At 47.6% G+C, this 19,068-nt stretch overlaps 1 protein-coding gene across 6 annotated transcripts in view; it reads right to left on the bottom strand.

The window, feature by feature from the left end:
- Window positions 1-19,068, bottom strand: part of NME8 (NME/NM23 family member 8) — a 548,390-nt gene that overhangs the window by 456,346 nt on the left and 72,976 nt on the right. For 2 of the 6 annotated variants that reach the window (XM_033930225.1, XM_033930226.1), the window contains exon 4: window positions 10,767-10,870. The exons of the other annotated variants lie outside the window; for them this stretch is intronic. In XM_033930225.1, the coding sequence (XP_033786116.1) occupies window positions 10,767-10,870 (104 nt within the window). The remainder of the gene's footprint in view (window positions 1-10,766; window positions 10,871-19,068) is intronic. 6 annotated transcript variants of the gene reach the window in all.

The following is a 19,068-nucleotide window of genomic DNA, read 5'->3' as shown; positions in this document are numbered from 1 at the left end:
GGGAGGCCAGATGAATGGGGATGTGAGTATAAGCCTCCTTGAGATCCAGAGAACATAACCAATCGTTCTGATCTAGAAGGGGGGTAAAAGGATGCCATGGACAACATGCAAAATTTTTCTTTGACTAAATATTTGTTGAGAGCCCTGAGATCCAAAATGGGTCTCAGATCGCCTGTCTTCTTCAGAACTAGGAAGTAACGGGAGTAAAACCCCCTGCTCTGCTATTCCAGTGGGAACTTTCTCGAAGGCACAGAGACGAAGCAGAGCTTGAGCTTCCTGAAGAAGGGCAGTCTGGGATGGATTGGAAGGATACTCTCTTGGAGGAAGCTCTGGTGGAACCTGAGTGAAATGAAGAGAGTATCCTTCCCTGATTATTGACAGCACCCAGAGATCAGTTGTAATGGTCTCCCATTGGTGGTAAAAATGATGGGGACGACCTCCTATTGGGGGAAGGAAGGACAGAGACAGAACGATGGAGGTTATGCTCTGTTTTAGACTGTCAAAAAGGCTGCAAAGCCTTAGGTGCAGAAGAAGGCTTAGATTTCTGTTGCTGCAGTTTCTTGGGAGGAACTCGAGTGTAAGGAGCCGCCCTTGGAGTATAACGCCTCTGGAAAACCGGAGTAGGGCATGAAGGTTTTGCAGGAGCTGACTTTGGCTTTGGTCTTACAATGGAAGCAAAATATTTTTCATGTTCAGACAACTTCTTAGTGGCAGCCTCTATGGATTCATCAAAGAGGTCATTGCCCTGACAAGGAATGTTAGCCAGACGGTCCTGAAGATTAGGATCCATGTCAATGATGCAAAGCCAGGCCAAGCAGTGCATTGCAACAGAGAAAGCAGTGACCCTAGCCGACAGCTCAAAGGCATCATAAGATGACTGGAGAAGATCCAATCTGAGTTGTGACAGAGTAGCAGTGACGTCTTGGAACTCGAAATATCTATGTTGATCCAGGTTCTTCAGAAAACCTGGAAGATTAATAAGGAAGTTGAGATAAGTAACGAAGACAAAATTGTAATTGAGGACTTTGAAGGACATCTTAGCATTTTGATATAGACGGCGTCCAAACTTGTCCATGGTCTTACCCTCCCTTCCAGGAGGAACTGTAGCATAGATCCTGGAAGGATAGGTTCTTTTCAAAGAGGACTCCACAAGGAGGGATTGGTGAGATAATTGTGAATTCTCAAACCCTTTGCAATGCAGAGTTCTATACCTCGAGTCCAATTTGCCTGGAACAGCAAGTATAGCATAAGGAGTCTCCAGACAACGTTTGAAAGTTTGAGACAAAAGCTTGTTAAGAGGAAACTTAAGTGACTCTGCAGGAGGTTGAGGTAGATGCATGACCTTGAGATACTCCTTAGAGTATTTAGAACCAGCATCTAACTGATTTTCCAGGTCATCAGCCATCTGACAAAGGAAGGAAGAGAAAGACAGCTGATCTGCCAAGGCCCTGCCTGTGAGGGACGCGATGACCTCAAGAACGAAGGTGAAGCCTCTCTGGAGAAGTGGCAATCCAAAGAATATGGAGACTTGGAGGAGGCAATGTAAGCAGCTGATTCCTCAGGGTCCAGAAGCAGTGACCTCAAGCGAGGAGTTGGAGGCCTCGAAGAGCTGGAAGGTCTGGAATGAGGCCTAGACAAACAAGGCTGCTCTTTAGAAGATCTGCGCCTCGATGGATGTCTCTATGAAGGCCTCCATCGGCAACGAGAGTGGTGTCTGGAAGCAGGTCTCGAGGATCGAGGAGACTTCACCCTATGAATGGAAACAGGCAATGCTGCTGATGAATAGATAGGGCTAGAAGCTATAGATCAAAACACAGTGGTTTGGATCGAGGAATCTCAAAGCACTCCCAAAGACTCTGCTCCTTGTATGGAGTGTGAGAATTCCTGTCGAGACACTCACAAAGAATCTACTCCTTGCATAGAGTGGGTAGATGCCAGCCCAGACACTCGCAAAGACTCTGCTCCTTGCACAGAGTGTGAAGCTTCAGCTTGAGGCACAGGCAGGGACTCGACTTCGCGAGAGAATGATGATTGCCCAGGCTGAATTACAGGAGGCAGTGTCAAGGCAGAACCATATTTGCTCAATAACTGAATAAATTGCTGCTCCAACATGGTCTGGAGAGAAGCCTGCAAAGGTGGATCCACATCTGAAACCGGACCACTTGCTGAGGCTAAAGGCTCCAAGATGGCAGTGGAGATGTGCTTGGACTTGGGAGGTCTTGGAAAGCTTGAGGACCATTGCAGGAACCTTCTGCTTAGGTATCTGACCTGAGGGGAGCTCAGGGGAAGATAGAGCATGTGTACTCGAGGCTAAAGACGATCCAAACAAGGATGGTTTGATGAGGCTCGAGGTCGGAGTCCTGGAAGCAGGAAGACCTTTGCTGGAAGGTGGGACCGAGGCAGCACTCGAGATCGAGGGTGTCACTGAAGATGATGTTTAAGGGCTCGAGGATGAAGAGTAGCACAGCACTCGCACGACTTCGGATTATGATCAGGCCCAAGGCACTTGAGGCACCAACGGTGTGGGTCCGTGAGAGAAATCGCATGCTGGCACTGGCTACACTTCTTGAAGCTCGTGACTGGCCGGGATATAGGAGGGAAGATAGCCACTGCGAAGTCGAAGCCCGCATGCTGCAGGCCCGCCAGTCAGTCAATGAAGAAAAAATTTTTAAAAGTCTTTTTTTTTAAAAGGAAAATAAAGTAACACAGCGATTCGCGACTAAAATGAACATAAACTGTGGTGAGAGAAGGCACGAAACGAACGAAGTTCAACGCTGAGTGTCAAAGTACAGACTTCTCGGCTCCGCAGATAACTGAGAACTGAGGAGACTCACCCTGTGCTGGGCGGTTAGGCACTCGTGCATGCGCAGTTTGGCTGACTCGAAACTTCTACGTTTCTACAAGCAAGTCTGCTTGCGAGGCTGTATGCATCCGGGCTCTGTGGATGACGTCACCCATATGTTGAGAACAGGTTGCCTGCTTGTTCTGGGATAAAGTAGACACCAGTGCTATAAAGGTCGATGCCAATAAGAAAGGCTCAGACCGTATCGACACCCGATGAGCCCGTGTCACCATGACAGGGAGTGTCACCATGACAGGAAGTAAGTTGCAACTGCTCCCGTAACTCCATTCGCAGCACTTCTTGAATCTGCTGCTTAAGAGTCTGCACCAATACCGCTGGCTTTTTCGCCGCTCCATGCTCCGAAGATGAGTATGCCCATATCAGGCACTCATCGATATTGAAGCGGAGCCAAAGATGGGGTTGATCGAGGTTGGCAGGACTTGACTCACTGCTACAATGACCGAGGTTGGCAGGACTTGACTCACTGCTACAATGACCGAGGTCAGCAGGATTGGACTCACTGCTACAATGACCTGAAGCCCAAAGGAGAAATTTGTGTCAACTTACTTAAGTAGAATCGGGCCCAAGCAGGAATGTTAATCTCGGTGCGGGCTGGAGTAGCGGTACCGGTAGTGTACTGGAGATTGGATTCCAGATCTCGGTGGGTGCCAGATTCCAGATGGCGCCGAAGGGAAACTGCTTCTGAAGAACTCACATGAGAATGTGCTGGCAAGGAGAAGAGCAGGGGAAGGAAAAAATGGCAAGGTCGAGGTCCCAACACTGCGAGAACTATTGGAAGATGTTGGTGAAGACAACTACCCCAACAAAGCAACCGCCCAGAGAAAAAATTATCAGGAGTATTCTGAATAGAAAAACAGCCATAAGGTGAAGAAACAACAGTATGGCGATCCATAAGGCCCCACCGAAAGGTAAACTGACGAGGGAAAAAAGAAAAAATATATTGTCTTTTTCTTTTTTTTTTTTGTTTATTAATTAAAGTAAAAGAAAAAAAAATCAGAAGAAAACTGCAAGAGCGGGAAAGCAGCGAAAAAATTTTCAACAACCGTTGAAAACGCGACTTCTTAGCTCCACGGAAACCAAGAAACTGAAGGATCGCGCGCCCTCATCGGGCGGGAAGGTACTCACGCATGCGCGGTTCGGGCTATCGCAAACTTTTTGAACTCTTAAAGTGGCGATGCACTTTTAAAGTGGTCCGTACTGGGGCTCCGTCGGTGATGTCATCCATTAGTGAGAATATGCTGCTTGCTTGTCCTGAGATAATGGAATATACATTTGCAGGGAAATTTAAGGAAGAATGCAGCCTTCAGGGCAATCACTTTCAGCTTCAAAGCCAAAAAGGCCTTCCGTCTGATCTGAGTTACCCTGGCTACGTCAGGGAACATCATCGCTTTGGCTCCACAGAACTTCTCATCTTTCTTCTTAAAATACATTCTCATTATTGTTGATTTATCTTGTTCAGAAACGCAAGAAACCAATAGGGTAGATCTGGATGATATAACATCCTGCGAATCTTCCAAAAAAGTAGTTAATTCTATTTCTATGGATATCAACCAATCTACCCCTTGTTCTCCTGGGAGCTTTTTCTTTAAGGGAATATAATAACATTTAGAAAAAGAGAAAGTAGCTTAATTTTCTATCCCTAGAATCTCTCTGATGTATTTCCTCAATAGGATCTCAGGGGAGAGAAGATATATAATAGGATAATTAACTAGTCTCAGTTTTCTTGCTCTATTAGCATTTTCAAGTACCGTATTTTCACGTAGATAACGCGCACCCGTATAAAACGCGCACACAGGTATAGCGCGCGGGAAATCGAAAATATGTAAAAAAAAATTTGTATACCGCGCACACCCATATACCGCGCATGCTGCCCCGACTCTCCTCTGGCCACCCCGACTCTCCTTTCGCCCGCCCCGACTCTCCTCTCCCCCTTGAAGTCCTGTCCCCACCCTGAAAGCCTGATGCCCCCCCCGATGTCCGATTCACCCCCCCCCCGCAGGACCGCTCGCACCCCCACCCCGAAGGACCGCTCGCACGCACTCCCACCCGCACCCCCACCCTGAAGGACCGCTCGCATCCCCACAGCCTCCCGACCCCCATCATGTAGACACTCCTACCGGTGTCCTGCTGCTTCCTCTTGGCGGTCCCGGCCCTTCTGTGAGCCCTGCGCCTGCGCTGCTTCCTCTTCCGGCGGTCCCACCCTTTCTCTGACATCAGAATCCACCATGGAATCCACCTTGAGCTGCCCCAAAAGCTGCTGACATTCCTGCTTCAGGGGATACAAGCGGGACATAGCTCTAACACTCTTCAAAATACCTTCTGAAGAGTCAAACTGCTCAGAGACCATAAAATTCATATCCGGATGCCAGGGAAAGGTTGCAGAATGTGAGTGTCCACTATAAAGCCTGGACAGAACCAGCTGAGTGGCTAAGCTCAATTACTGCAAAGATGCAGTAGTAAGAACAGGCAGAGCCGCAAACTTGATTAAGCACAGGACAGCAGGATCATTAACAGGATCTGAACCTCTCAAAGGATCCGCGGATCCAGCACACAAGCTTGGATCCCCCAATCCAGGAAGGGCTGCACTGTCAAACAAGGAATCGGAAAGGTCAGGATCAGCAGCTGAATCCCCACAATCAGGAGCAGGTAGATCTAGAGCCAAATCAGGCAGAGGTGAGGACACACTCGAAGGTACGACACCACCCAAAAATGCCCTGGGAGGGAAAGGAGACTGCTCAGAATAACACGCTTTTTTCTTTTTTAAACTCAAGAGTACAAAACCTCATGATTTTAGAGAAGGTATCTGGCTCCTGGGGCATGAAGTCACTCTTAGATGACTTAAATTTGCGTCTTAAGACTGCAGAGAGTCTGCAGCCAGGCTGACCAAAGAACCAGCCATGCCAAGCTGGCTGACCATCTGATCACCTGTTTCTGTGGTCGCTACAGCACCCCCCCCCCCCCATCTGTGGCACGTGGCGCAAGGAAGCTCTAAAAGCACTAAATTTGTGCAATCCTGGCATACATTCACATGAGGAGACCCCAAGGACTCCATCCCAGGAGTTTTCCAGACAAAAATCGCAGTTTTCAAGAAGCAGGGCAAAGAAAAAAAGATTGCTATACCTAATGTTTGCTATTTAAGAGGTACCCCAGAGTTCAAGAGGATTTTTGCTGTTTGAACTGTCATATGGACAAAGACCCTGAGGGATCTTGGACGTAATTCGAGAGAATTGGGAAGAACAACACAGCCAGGTACAAATTTGGCAGAGTTTGTCCTCACCATGCTGGAAAGAATGAAAAAGACTGGAGAGGCAGTCAAACTTTGTTTAGAAAGAACCCAGATGCGGCAAGCCAAAGCAAGGCAGAGATCCTTCCAGCCAGGAGACCATGTCTTGGTCCTCCTACTTTCGTCTGAAAATAAATTGTGGTGAAAGTGGCAGGGACCCTATGAGGCCAGATCTGTCAATTATATAGTTTACCAGCCGGAAAAGAAGGATAAAACCAAAATATTTCAAATCAATTTGCTAAAAGAATGGGTTCTACTAACTTTGGACCCAAGACCAGGGAGGTTCCTGAACCTCAAAAGTTCCCTTTGCAAAATCAACCTCTTTTCAGCACAGCAAGCAGACCTAAAACCTCAAAAATCAATCTTAGGCTGTTAGCATGCTACTCACTGTGCCATGCTGTGTACTGGGAGCTGCAGAAAGAAGCTGAAACAGCTTACAAGGAGATATTTGCCTCAAGAAGTCTGTGTCTGTGTCTTACAATTGCCTCTCGGGCCCACATCCCGGCTGGAGACCTCAACTCCCACCAGAGAAAATGCAGTTTGCCCCGATCCTGAACACACTGCCACGAAGCAGCGTAGCCTATGCTCCAAACCACTAGTGGACGAACCTGAGATAAGCTATGCTCCCAAGGGAATAGTCTCCGAGCCCAAAACTGTGACTGCAGGCTATCCAAGTGGGTGCAGTGCAAAGCAGCCACCCCTTGGAAACAGACTCTATTCCTGAGAGTCTGCAATCTCCTGCAGCCAGAGCTGTCCCCCAAGGGGATCCTCTGCAGCACAAAAAGAAATCCCACAAATTAGAGAAAAAATACTGATGTTAAAGAAGAAAATAAACACAAGCAGAAAAGACTAGCTCCTACTGTCTTGCTGGTAGAAGACAATTGGAAGTTGGAGGGCAGTCTAGATGTAAGAGAGGAAGAGCAAAAAGTTATGCTAATGAGGCTTCCTACAAGATGGGCTCAACTACCTACTTGTTTAGGAATAGAGTGGGATTGTACAAGAAATATACAGGTACTTATTTTGTACCTAGGGCAATGAAGGATTAAGTGACTTGCCCCAGGGTCACAAGGAGCAGCACTGGGATTTGATCTCACAACTTCAGGGTGCTGAGGCAGCATATATACCACTAGGCTACTCCTCACCTCCAAACTGGAGTGCAGTATGGAACTCATATCTATCAGTTTCAATTTCAACTTCTTTGCTGCAAACAAGTTATTCTGTACTGCATTTAGGCTCCAATTAAAATATCTAAACTGGAATACAGCAGAACTAATATATGTTGGTTCTATAATGCTGCTCTTGTGATGCTCAAACCATCAAATCATTGCTGTACTTTTGCAGCCATGCACTAGCATTCTGGACAGAGGTATGGGGCAGAATATCAGCAGCATTGAAAATCTGACAGGAACTCTTTTTCAATGGTCATACTAAAGTTGGAGGTTGACCTAACTTCAGTAAAAAGAAGTCATAGATGCTGGATTTCATATTGACTGTAGCTCATAATAGCTCTTAAGATTATACTTCACAACTGGAAGAATGGCAATCAACTGGACACGCAGCACAAGTGGAATACTTTGATAGCACAGTTACTTACCGTAACAGGTGCTATCCAGGGACAGCAGGCAGATATTCTCACATGTGGGTGACATCATCTACGGAAACCCGATATGGACAGCTTTAAAAGTGCATCGCCACTAAATTTTAGAAATTTAGCGACTGCCCACACCACTCATGTGCGAGTGCCTTCCTGCCCAATGTAGGCTTGCGGTACTTCAGTTCCATAAGCAAGCTAAGAAGCCAACCAGGGGAGGTGGGTGGGTTGTGAGAATATCTGCCTGCTCTCCTTGGATAACACCTGTTACAGTAAGTTGCTCTGCTTTATCCCAGGACAAGTAAGCAGCATATTTTCACATGTGGAACTCCCTAGCTTACTATAATGGGATGGAGGGAGGCCATTAAGAAAATTAATTTTGCAATACTGCTTGGCTGAAGTGACCATCCCATCTGGAAAAAGATTCCAGAAAGTAGTGAGATGTGAATGTATGAACTGAGGACCAAGTAGCAGCTTTACATAGTTCATAAATAGAAGTGGAATGTAAGAAAGCCACTGAAGCTGCCATAGCTCAGACTTTGTGTGCTGTAACACGGTTCCCCAGTTGCAGCCCAGCCTGAGCATAACAGAAGGCAATATAGGCCGCCAACCATGTAGAAATCGTTCTCTTGGCTACAGGTTGTCCCAACTTGTTAGGATCAAATGAGACGAACAGTTGAGGAGATGTCCTATGGGACTGAGTTTGTTGTAAGTAATAAGCCAAGGCTCGTTTGCAGTCCAAAGTATGAAGAGCCGTGTCTCCAGGATGAGAATGAGGTTTGGGAAAGAACACTGGAAGCACAATCGATTGACTGAGGTGAAATTTAGTGACTACTTTTGGAAGGAACTTCAGATGGGTGCAAAGCACTACTTTGTCATGGTGGAATACTGTAAAAGGCAGATCTGCCACCAGTGCTTGAAGCTCGATCACTCAACGAGCAGAAGTAAGGGAGATAAGAAAAACTACTTTCAAAGTGAAATATTTGAGATGAGCCAAAGACAATGGTTCAAAGGGAGGCTTCATGAGTCTAAAGAGAACCACATTAAGGTCCCAAACCACTGAAGGTGGTTTGAGACTGAAAAGTCCTTTCATGAATCTAGATATAAGAGGATGAGCAGTCAAAGGTTTACCGTTGACTGGTCCATGAAAAGCATTGATAGCACCGCGATGAACTCTAATTGAAGTGATTTTAATACTGAAGTTGGATAAATGTAGAAGATAATCCAATACTGAAGATATAGAGGATGATGAAGCATCATGATGATGAAGAGTACACCACGCAGAAAACTGCATCCACTTCTGTTGGTAGCACTGCTGTGTAGGTTTTCTGGATGCCTCTAAAACAAGCCAGACAGGACGAGAGAGATCAGTGACAGCCGATGTCATCCCAAAAGGTACCAAGCTGTCAGGTGCAAAGACTGACGATTGGGATGTAAAAGATCCTTGACTCTATGTGAGAAGAGATGGAAAGATCTGCAGGGGTATTGGTTCCTTGATACTGAGCTGACATAGCAGGGAGAACTACGGTTGTCTGGGTCACTGAGGATCTATGAGGATCATTATGGCCGACTCTTGTCTGAGCTTGACAAGCGTCTTGAGGATGAAAGGAATTGGTGGAAACGAATAGAAGAATTTGTGCATCCAATCCAGGAGGAAAGCATCTGCTTCCAGACACTGGGGAGCGTACTGCCTGGAGCAAAATTGGGGCAGCTTGTGATTGTGGAGGGACACAAACAGGTTAATCTGACGAGTCCCCCAGAGAGAAAATATCTGGTGCAAGACTGTAGAGTTGAGCGTCCACTTCTGCGGCCAGAGAAATCTACTGAGTTTGTCAGCAAGAGAATTCTTCTCTCCTTGAATATAGACCGCTTTGAGGAATATGTTGTGAGCAATCGCCCATTGCCAAATGCTCTGGGCCTCCTGACAGAGAAGGAGAGAACCTCCTTGCTTGTTTATGTAATACCTTGCCACTTGATTGTCCATGCGAATTAGGAGGATGTGATTTGCTACAATGTGTTGAAAAGTTGAGAGCATTGCGAATGGCCCCGAGTTTCAATAGATTGATGTGGAATTGTTGCTCCTGGGCTGACCAGTGACCCTGTGTGCGAAGACCATACAGATGAGCTCCCCAAGCATACTTGGATGAGTCTGTGATCAGAACTTTCTGATGTGGAGGGCTTTGAAACAAAAGCCCTCTGGAGAGATTTGAAGAGATCATCCACCACTGCAGAGATTGACGAAGTGAAGATGTGACTGTAATCTGCTGTGAGAGAGGGTCGAGCACTTGAGACCATTGAGATGCTACAGACCACTGAGGTGTCCTGAGATGAAGTCTCGCAAAGGGGGGGGTAACATGGACTGTAGACACCATGTGGCCCAGCAGCACCATCATCTGCCTGGCTGATACAGATGGGAGGCAAGAAATCTGCGTGCAAAGTTGGATCAAATTGTCTTGTCTTTGCTGAGGGAGAAACGCCCCTGCAAGCACCCCTTGAGCAGTGGCATCCTTCATGAACCAATCATCAAGATAAGGAAAAAACAGAATTTTAAAAAAAGATGCGTAGCGGGGAGGCAAAGCACAATAGCAGGAAGGCAAAGCATAAAAACTGAACAGAGTTCTGAGACATGACTTCTTCGCTCCGCAGAAAACGAAAAACTGAGGTACCACAAGCCTAAGAAGAGTGGGAAGGTACTTGTGCATGCATGGTGCGGGCAGTCGTGAAGTTTCTAAAAAACTTTAAAGTGGTGATGCACTTTTAAAGCTATCCTTACCGGGGCTCAATGGATGATGTGACCCACATGTGAGAATATGCTGCCTGCTTGCCCTGGGATAAATTAAAGATATAAAGGAGTGGTGGATGAAAGCTTGATCCTTGTCATATATTTAATCATTTAATGTATGAAAATTGATGTCGGGATGTAATTTTTTTTTAGTTTTCTTCTTGTTTTGTTCAGATGTCTATAAAAAATTTCCAATAAAGATATATGAACTCAAAAGATAATCTGTACACAAAGTTTAAATTCTTACCACAGCAAAATGCAAAATATCACTCTCAAGATCTGATCTTAGCTTTCTGAATAAAGTAAGCACTGCTTTGCAAGGGCCACACCACGCTTGATGAACATCTATTACTGAAAAGTACAAAATAAAATTGTTAAAAAACATTATAGTACTAATTTCGTAAACTGCTTTACAGTATCCGCAAGGCAAAATCACTACAGTGTGTTTGATTGAAAGTGTGACAAGTTCACTTAACTAAAAAGTCAAAACATTTAAGACAACTTATAGTCTCTTCTTTCATCCCTGTGTGTCTGAAATTGGATAACTGCACTAATCCATGTAATCAAAGTTGCTTAATTGCAACAGGCATCTACTGATGACAGAAGTTAACCAATACAAAAAAGTAGGAAACAATTAACTTTTTAATAGACTCTGGGCAAGCAAGACCCCCAGTACAGTGGAACCTTGGGTTACGAGCATTATTCGTTCCAGAAGCATGCTCGTAAACCAAAATACTCGTATATCAAAGCGAGTTACCCCATAGGAAATAATGGAAACTCGCTTTGATACGTTCCCCCCCCCCCCCCAAGGCCAGCGGTGCTGCTCCCCCCCCCCCCGCTCGCAAAGGCACCCCCCCCGTAAACCAGCACCCCCCGCCCGAATAACTTGAACTTACTCCCCTGTCTGGCACCAACAGACAGCCCACAGGATGTGCCGGTGCCGCTTGAAGATCTTCCTGCCTCTGCCGGGCCTTGAGCATGAATCTGCGCATGCTCAAGGCCTACTAATTCTCCGTCTCGGCGTCAGCAAGAGGGAGAATTAGAAGGCCTTGAGCATGCGCAGATGCATGCTCAAGGCCCGGCAGAGGCAGGAAGATCTTCAAGCGGCACCGGCACATCCTGTGGGCTGTGTGCCAGTGCCAAACGGAAGGGTAAGTTCAAGTTGTTCGGGCGGGGGGTGCCGGTTTGCATGCGGGGGGGCGGTTTGAGCAGGGGGGGGACTTTGCGAGTGGGGGGGAGCGATGCCGGTTCTTGGGGGAGAGCTCGCAATCGATTCAACACTCGGTATGCGAGACAAGTTTTGTGAGAATGTTTGCTCGTCTTGCAAAACACTCGCAAACCGGATTACTCGCAAACCGAGGTTTGACTATATCTATATTTACTGTACTTCCATTTGATTTCACACCTCACTAGAACACTTGAGGCATGTTAAATACTACTACATCTGCCAAATAGAAAAGCTTCTCAAAAGGATAAAAAGAATGGTCAAGAGACTCAGATTGATTTTGAAAATGTGTCTGCTCTTCTTGAACAAATTTTAACAATTGATACTGAAAGAGCTATCCTTTTGGTGTCTTTCTTATTTGAACAGTATGCTAATATGGTTTCGAGATTATATTTTAAGAATTCTCAGAAATTGTTTGGGGGTCAGAAAATATTGTTATACCTTGATGTGTCTAAATTCACTCATGAGTGAAGAAAGTACTTCCTTTCCCTACGTCAGGAGACAATTAACCTGGGTGCTTCATTTCTTCTTGCATATCCCTATAAATTCCTGGTCAGGTACTTGAAGCAGTTCCTCGATGTCAAGAAGGAATGAGTAATGAGGGATATTTCAAATAATGCAGTTGTTTAAATCACATTAAGCCTTTCTTTAGAATGATATACATTTAATTTCTCCTTATATTCATTGACCACCCCCACCATTATTGTGGTCTAAGAAGGAGTTTAAGATTTGGTTATATTGTAAGATTGTTTTTTTCTTAATTTCCTAAAATTTGTTTTTTCCTTCTCTGTTACATGTAGCAAGAAGTATTCTTGTAAAATTTATTTGAAACTTATAAATAAGTAAAAAAAAAATACTACTACATAATACCATACGAATCAAGTAAGAAAATGCTAGATTTGGAACACCATTCAATGATAAAATTTCTCACAAAAGAAGGGAAACAGCCAAAGGAGATCCATGAACGCATGATTGCAGGTTATGGTGAGTCTGCCCCATCATCCTAAAAATTAAAATTTTGGGGGTCACGTGATGCAGCCTACCTGACCGGTTGTTGGAGCGGAGAGCTCCGTCCTGATCCCGCTGAAATCAGCTAATTTTCGGCGTTTTTCCACCCGTTCCGAACCGCGAGTCCCTCGGGAGCAGTGCTGGGAGTCTTGCGCTGTTAATATTGCAGTTCGGGGGCGAGTTGTCATCGGGCATGCCAATCCGCTCTGCGAAGACCTCTTGGGATCGGCCTCAGTCTCCCGCTGTTAAAATGGCGGCGGAGCCCGTGTCTTTCACCATCCCTGCGGGAGACTGGATACAAGAAATAACTAGGTCGGTTTCGGCTGCCCTGGCGGATCGCCTCAATTAACTGCAATCGGCAGTTGATGAGGTGCACGAAAAATTTGATTCCCAGCAGCGGCGCCTCACCGAAGTGGAGCAACGTGTATCAGGTCAGGAAGACACGTGTGCGTCCTTGGAGGCTCAGATGTCGGCGCTCCGCAAATCCAACACTGACATGCAGGAGCAACTTGAGGAGTTGGAGAATCGGAGCCGTCGAAACAACCTGCGGCTGGTTGGTTTACCAGAATCTGTCGGAGATGCTGACCTGTACCGGATTTTCACTATATGGCTGCCGGAGACGCTGGGCCTGTCGGGCTCCGGCCTGCAGTTTGACTGTGAAAGAGCCCACCGTATTGGCCCCAAATTGGGGGATGGCAAACGAGCACGTACAGCTATTGCACGTTTCTGCAATTGGAGAGGCAAGGAAGCTCTGCTTAGGGCCTATCGCAAGGCTGGAGCCATGGAGTACGAGGGGGTGAAGGTACTGGTCTTTAATGACTACTCGGTGCGTGTTGCTGCCCAACTCAAATTGATGTCGCCTTTCTGCACAGAGCTCCACAAGAGGGGGATCCAGTTTGCCCTGGTTTTCCCTGCCAAGCTGCGGGTCTGGAGGAATGGCGCCTCTGAGACCCTGACCATTGTGGAGGAGGCCCGCACCTATGTGGGCAATCTGGCTGCTCACCCTCTTCCTTGATTCTCGACCGCTAGGCCTAAGTTGTGCTTTGGGTGACTCTGATGCTGACCTGCCGCAGGCGCTTGCCGCTCTGACTGTTGTTCTTGTTCTGCTGGTTCATGATGGTGTATCGGCCGGACCCACATCTGGTCCTAGGATCTATTGTTGGCTGCTTTCCATCACGCTACTTTAGATTGCCCCTGGACACAAGCCCTTAGTTGTTGGGGCATGGCACTGCTCTTGAGCCTATTTCGGCTTGATTTGGACTTATTATATCTTACATGTTTCTTTTTTGTTCGCTATGATGGTCCCTTTGGGGTGGACAGTTTGCGGGAGGGGGGAGGGTTCTGCTATGGGTAGGCAGTGGGTTTGTTAGGGACAGTGTATGGGTTACACGACTGGGGAGGGGTGGGGGAGGGTGGGAGGGGGGTGTGGGGGGCTGGGGAAGGTTGTTGGGGGTGTGTGCATGGGGTTTTGTATGTTGGTGTGATTGTGCTAGGATTGTGGTTTGGATGGAATGGGGGGGAGGTCTCGGGGGGGTGCAGACTTATTTGGTATCTGTTGTCTGGCTGCTGGGTCCAGCTGGGAGACCCAGGAGCGGTTTTTTCTATCTTTTTTCTGCTCGGCTCCAGTCCACCTAGAATTGATCCTGGCTGACCTTAAGATACTCACATTCAATGTGGATGGTATCAAGTCTCCTATTAAGCGATCGCGAGTGCTGTCATGCCTCCGTAAGTTGGGCGCGGATATAGCCTTCCTACAGGAAACGCATCTCTCTCAGCTGGAACATACCAAATTACGCAGGGGATGGGTGGGGGATGTGTTTTCCTCGGCCTTTACGGGCCGTCAGAGGGGGGTGGCCATTCTCCTTCACAAACACCTTCCTTTTCATCTTCATAAGCAAATTCAGGACCCAGAGGGTCGCTTCGTTCTGGTGCTGGGAGAGCTCTGGGGTCTTAAGTTACTGTTGTGCAACCTGTATGCACCCAATGTCTACTGTCATAAGTTCTTCTCCACTGTATTGGCCCATATTTCACAGCACTCTGATTACAATTTAGTTGTGGGCGGGGATCTCAATATCACTGCAAATCCTGGTGTGGATTGTAAGCCGCCTCGGGCACGGACCCGGGACCACGACACACGTGGGGTAGGCTTTCTCACTCAACACTTAGAGCTGGTTGATGTTTGGCGTACTTTACACCCTTATGACATTGATTTCACTTTTTACTCACATGCCCACAAGGTGTATGCCAGGCTGGATTACCTCCTCCTTGATAAACGCCTTTTCTCTAGGGCCACTCACTCTGAAATTTATGAGAGCACACTATCTGACCATGCACCGGTGGGACTCCGTTTATGCGTGGCGCCGGCGGGAAGGACTTCCTCTTGGCGGTTGCCCTCTTCTTTGTACCAGGACCCGGAGTTCCGCATTTTCTTAAGGGCGCGTTGGTTAGATTACCAACTTACAAACGACACGCCGGATGTGGGCCCCGTTACATTCTGGTATGCTTCAAAAGCAGTGCTCCGTGGGCACATTATCGCTTATATCGCTGGCAAACATAAACAGACGGAGGGGGAGCTCTTGAGGCTATCTACTCGGTTGCACGCCCTCCGCCGATCCCATATCACCACATTATCGGATTCGGAGGAGATGCGGATGGTGCGGGGTCAGCTTGAGGAACTCCTCAATAAGCGAACGGAGACCTCCTTGTACTATCAAAGATACCAGCTTTATAGGTGGGGAAGTAAAACGGGGAAGCTCCTGTCCAACTTGATCCGCCCGCACAAAAAGAGACAGGTTATCACTTCTATTAAAGACTCTAGGGGGGTTCGTCACGAGGGGGAGAGTCACATTGCCTCCCAATTTGTTCAATACTATCAGGCCCTTTACGGCCGCCGATTTTTGGATGCCGACGCTATGTCACGGTTCTTCGCCGACTTGCAGTTACCTCGGTTGACGGCGAGCCAAGCCGCGTCTCTCAATGGGCCTATTACAGTGGAGGAGATCTCTACCACGATCGGCTCGCTCACTTTGGCTAAGGCGCCGGGACCGGACGGCCTGGGTCTGGAATTCTATCGGATTTTGAGGGATCTAGTGGCTCCTCCGCTCAGTAGGATGTGTAATGCGGTGGCGAGAGGGGACGACCCCTTTTCTGACAACATGGCTCATATAGTATTGTTGCCCAAACCGGGGAAGGACCCTGATCTGGTGAGTTCTTTTCGTCCGATCTCTCTTCTGGACCAGGATATCAAGGTGTTAGCTATGACACTGGCGCGGCGTCTTAATTGTTTTTTACCGCACCTGATTCACCCAGATCAAGTGGGCTTTGTACCGGGTCGGTATGCCTCTATGAATCTGTTGAAAGTGTTAGGGGCCATTCACGAGCATAGGGGTAGGGGAGGGCAATCGGCAGTGGCAGGATTAGATATGGAGAAAGCGTTTGATAGTGTCTCCTGGGAGTACTTATTTCAGATATTAGAGGATTTCGGCTTTACGGGGAGTTTTGTGGGTTGGATTAAAGCTTTATATACCTACCCTCAGGCCCGTATACTTATCAATGGGAGCTTGACGGAGGCGTTTGCATTACAGCGGGGAACACGGCAGGGGTGCCCGTTATCCCCTCTGTTATTTTTGTTAGCCATAGAACCCCTAGCTATCAAAATACGTCAGGCACCGGAGGTTCGTGGGATCCAAGTGGGGGGACAGGAGTGCAAAATTAGTATGTTTGCAGATGACATTTTACTATATCTGGATCGGGCTCCCATACATCTGGAGGCGGCTTTGACTATTGTTCGGGAATTTGGGGCCTTATCAGGCTTGCTGGTTAATTGTAGTAAATCCGAACTCTTGCTGCTGGCTGGCAGCCCCGTGGAACCGTGGCATGCCTTACTACCCATTCCGCCGTCGCTTCACCCGGTCCGTTATTTGGGTATTCACCTCAGCACTAACCCGGCCACGTTTTACTCCATGAATGTTCTTCGTCATCTTGACGCCATTGGGAGATTGTGCCTCCAGTGGCAGGAACTCCCTCTGGGTTTGCTGGGTCGAGTGGCCTTGGTGAAGATGGTCATGCTCCCCAAACTGCTTTATCCGCTCCAGACAGTGCCGATCTGGCTTCGCCGCACTGATGTCCTTCGCTTTCATTCTCTGATTTCTCGGTTTCTCTGGCGCTCTAAGGCCCCTCGTGTTGCTCTGACAAAGCTGATGTTGGCTAGAGGAAGGGGAGGGTTGAATGTCCCTGATTTACGCCTGTACAATGTAGCGGCCCTCCTGCGGTGGATCCACGAGGGCCACACAGGCGTAGCGCGCTACTTCCCGCAGGGCTGGGTTGAATCCTGGAGCCTTCCTTTTCGGTTCTTCAATCTGCTTCACTCTCAACCGGATCATATGGCTCGCTCGGGGGGTCGCTCAGTTCTGTTGGCTCCTTTTAGGAGGGCCTGGCAGTGGTGGCGGCGTAGGCAGGATCTGCCGGTTGCGGTTTCGCCCTTTCTATCCATTGAGGGTAATACGGGCTTTCTCCCAGGTTGGGGACGGACGATATTCCGGGCTTGGGCACGCAGTGGATGTCGCACCATTTCTGATGTTTTGGCCGTCTCGGGAGGTACTTTCCCCTCGTTCCAACAGCTCCAGACAAAATGGGACTTCCCCCCCTGGTACTTGTTTTCTTTCCTTCAACTCCGCCACTATTGGGAGGTCACTCGGCAAGCTCATGCGCGGAGCTGGGACGCGGGGCCTCTAGATCGGATCTTTGAAGCGACCCCGCCGGCGTTCAATCGGCTGTCCCACTGGTATAGTGTTCTCCGTCTCTCTGCTCAGGTTCCTGGGATGAGTGCCCTACGGGAGAGATGGGAAGGGGACCTGGGTTTGAGTATTTCCGAGCCCCAATTTTTGGATTGCTTCCAGTCTCTTTATCTCTTCTCTAAATCGGCAGATTACCAGGAACTACAGTATAAAATCTTGCACAGAGTCTATATTACTAAACAGCGGGGGGCTCAGATAGGACTTTGGACTAGCGACTTATGCAGCAAATGTAAATCACAGCCTGGCATGTACCTTCATTCTTTCCTTGAATGTACTAAACTCACTATCTGGACGGGGCTGATGGGCCTTCTTGACGTGGTTACACACAGCTCTGTTGAGTGGGACTATGGTACTCTCCTTCTGGGCTTACAGGGGTCACTACGGGAACAGGGTCTCTCACTCCCGCAAAGACGATTCCTTTACAATGCCATTTTAGTGGGGAAGAAGCTGATTATGACTTACTGGGTATCCGAGGACACACCTCCCCAGGCCCAATGGCGGGCCAAGCTGAGAGAGATGGCGCAATTTGAGATCCGCTCCTACAGTAAATCTAGTAAGTTAGAGTTGAGGCATTATGTCGCTTTGTGGGAGCACTTGCTGGAGCTTCTTTCCCCATGATCTCTTCTATCAGAGGGCTCTCTCTGGCCATCCTACTTGTATGGGGTTTTTCCATACCTGCTGCTGTCTTCACCACGGTTTATTTCGTGTTTGCACTCTCTTCGGGGCGGGGGGGGTTGGGTTTGGGTTTGGTGGGGTAGGTGTGTCTGGTAGCGCAGTTTGTGTGGTGACTGGGTGTCTTGTGAGTGTCTGTTATGAGGACTGGTGTGCTTGATGAACGGTCTGGGTGTTGTTGTCTGTGGGGATTATTCACATAAAATTATGGCTGAGGGTCTAGCCCGGCTTCTTATCGTTGTGGGCTCTGGGAAGGGGTTTGCGTGTTCCAAGTTCTGGCCTCTTGCTGCGCCTTGACTTGCGCTTGTTGGCAATTATCAATCGGGAGAGGCTGGTTCATGCTTGTTGTTGCTGTTCCTCTTCCTTTTTGTGATATTTTGACAATGTGTATGTTCCTGCACAGTTTGTGGTTGCTTGTCTGGCCCTTTTGCCATTTTCAATAAAAATACTTTGGAAAAAAAAAAAAAAATTTAAATTTTGGAGCAAGCAGTTTAAGTGGGGTAGAAAGTCCATTGAAGATGACCCTCACACTAGTTGGCCTGTAGAGCAACTTCTACAGAAATATGCAAGAAAGTCAAGGATATTGGCTTCCTTTTTCTCTTGTTTTAATTTATTTTCTTCACATAAAGGTCAGTAACCATTTTTATTGCTCCTTTCAGCTTAGACCACTGATTTTCCACATTTCCCACTTCTCTTTGGTCCTCCATTCCTAGCAGTTCTTTCTTCAGGTACTCTCCCATTTTACTAAAGTCTGTAAGTTTGAAATCTAGAACATTGAGTTTTGTGTGGCCACCCTCTACTTTAACTGTTATATTGAACCAAACCATTTGGTGATCGCTACTTCCCAG

The sequence above is a fragment of the Geotrypetes seraphini genome, chromosome 2 (genome assembly GCF_902459505.1).
Source record: "Geotrypetes seraphini chromosome 2, aGeoSer1.1, whole genome shotgun sequence".
In the NCBI taxonomy this organism is placed as follows: domain Eukaryota; kingdom Metazoa; phylum Chordata; class Amphibia; order Gymnophiona; family Dermophiidae; genus Geotrypetes; species Geotrypetes seraphini.
This window is presented reverse-complemented; position numbering and strand designations above follow the sequence as displayed.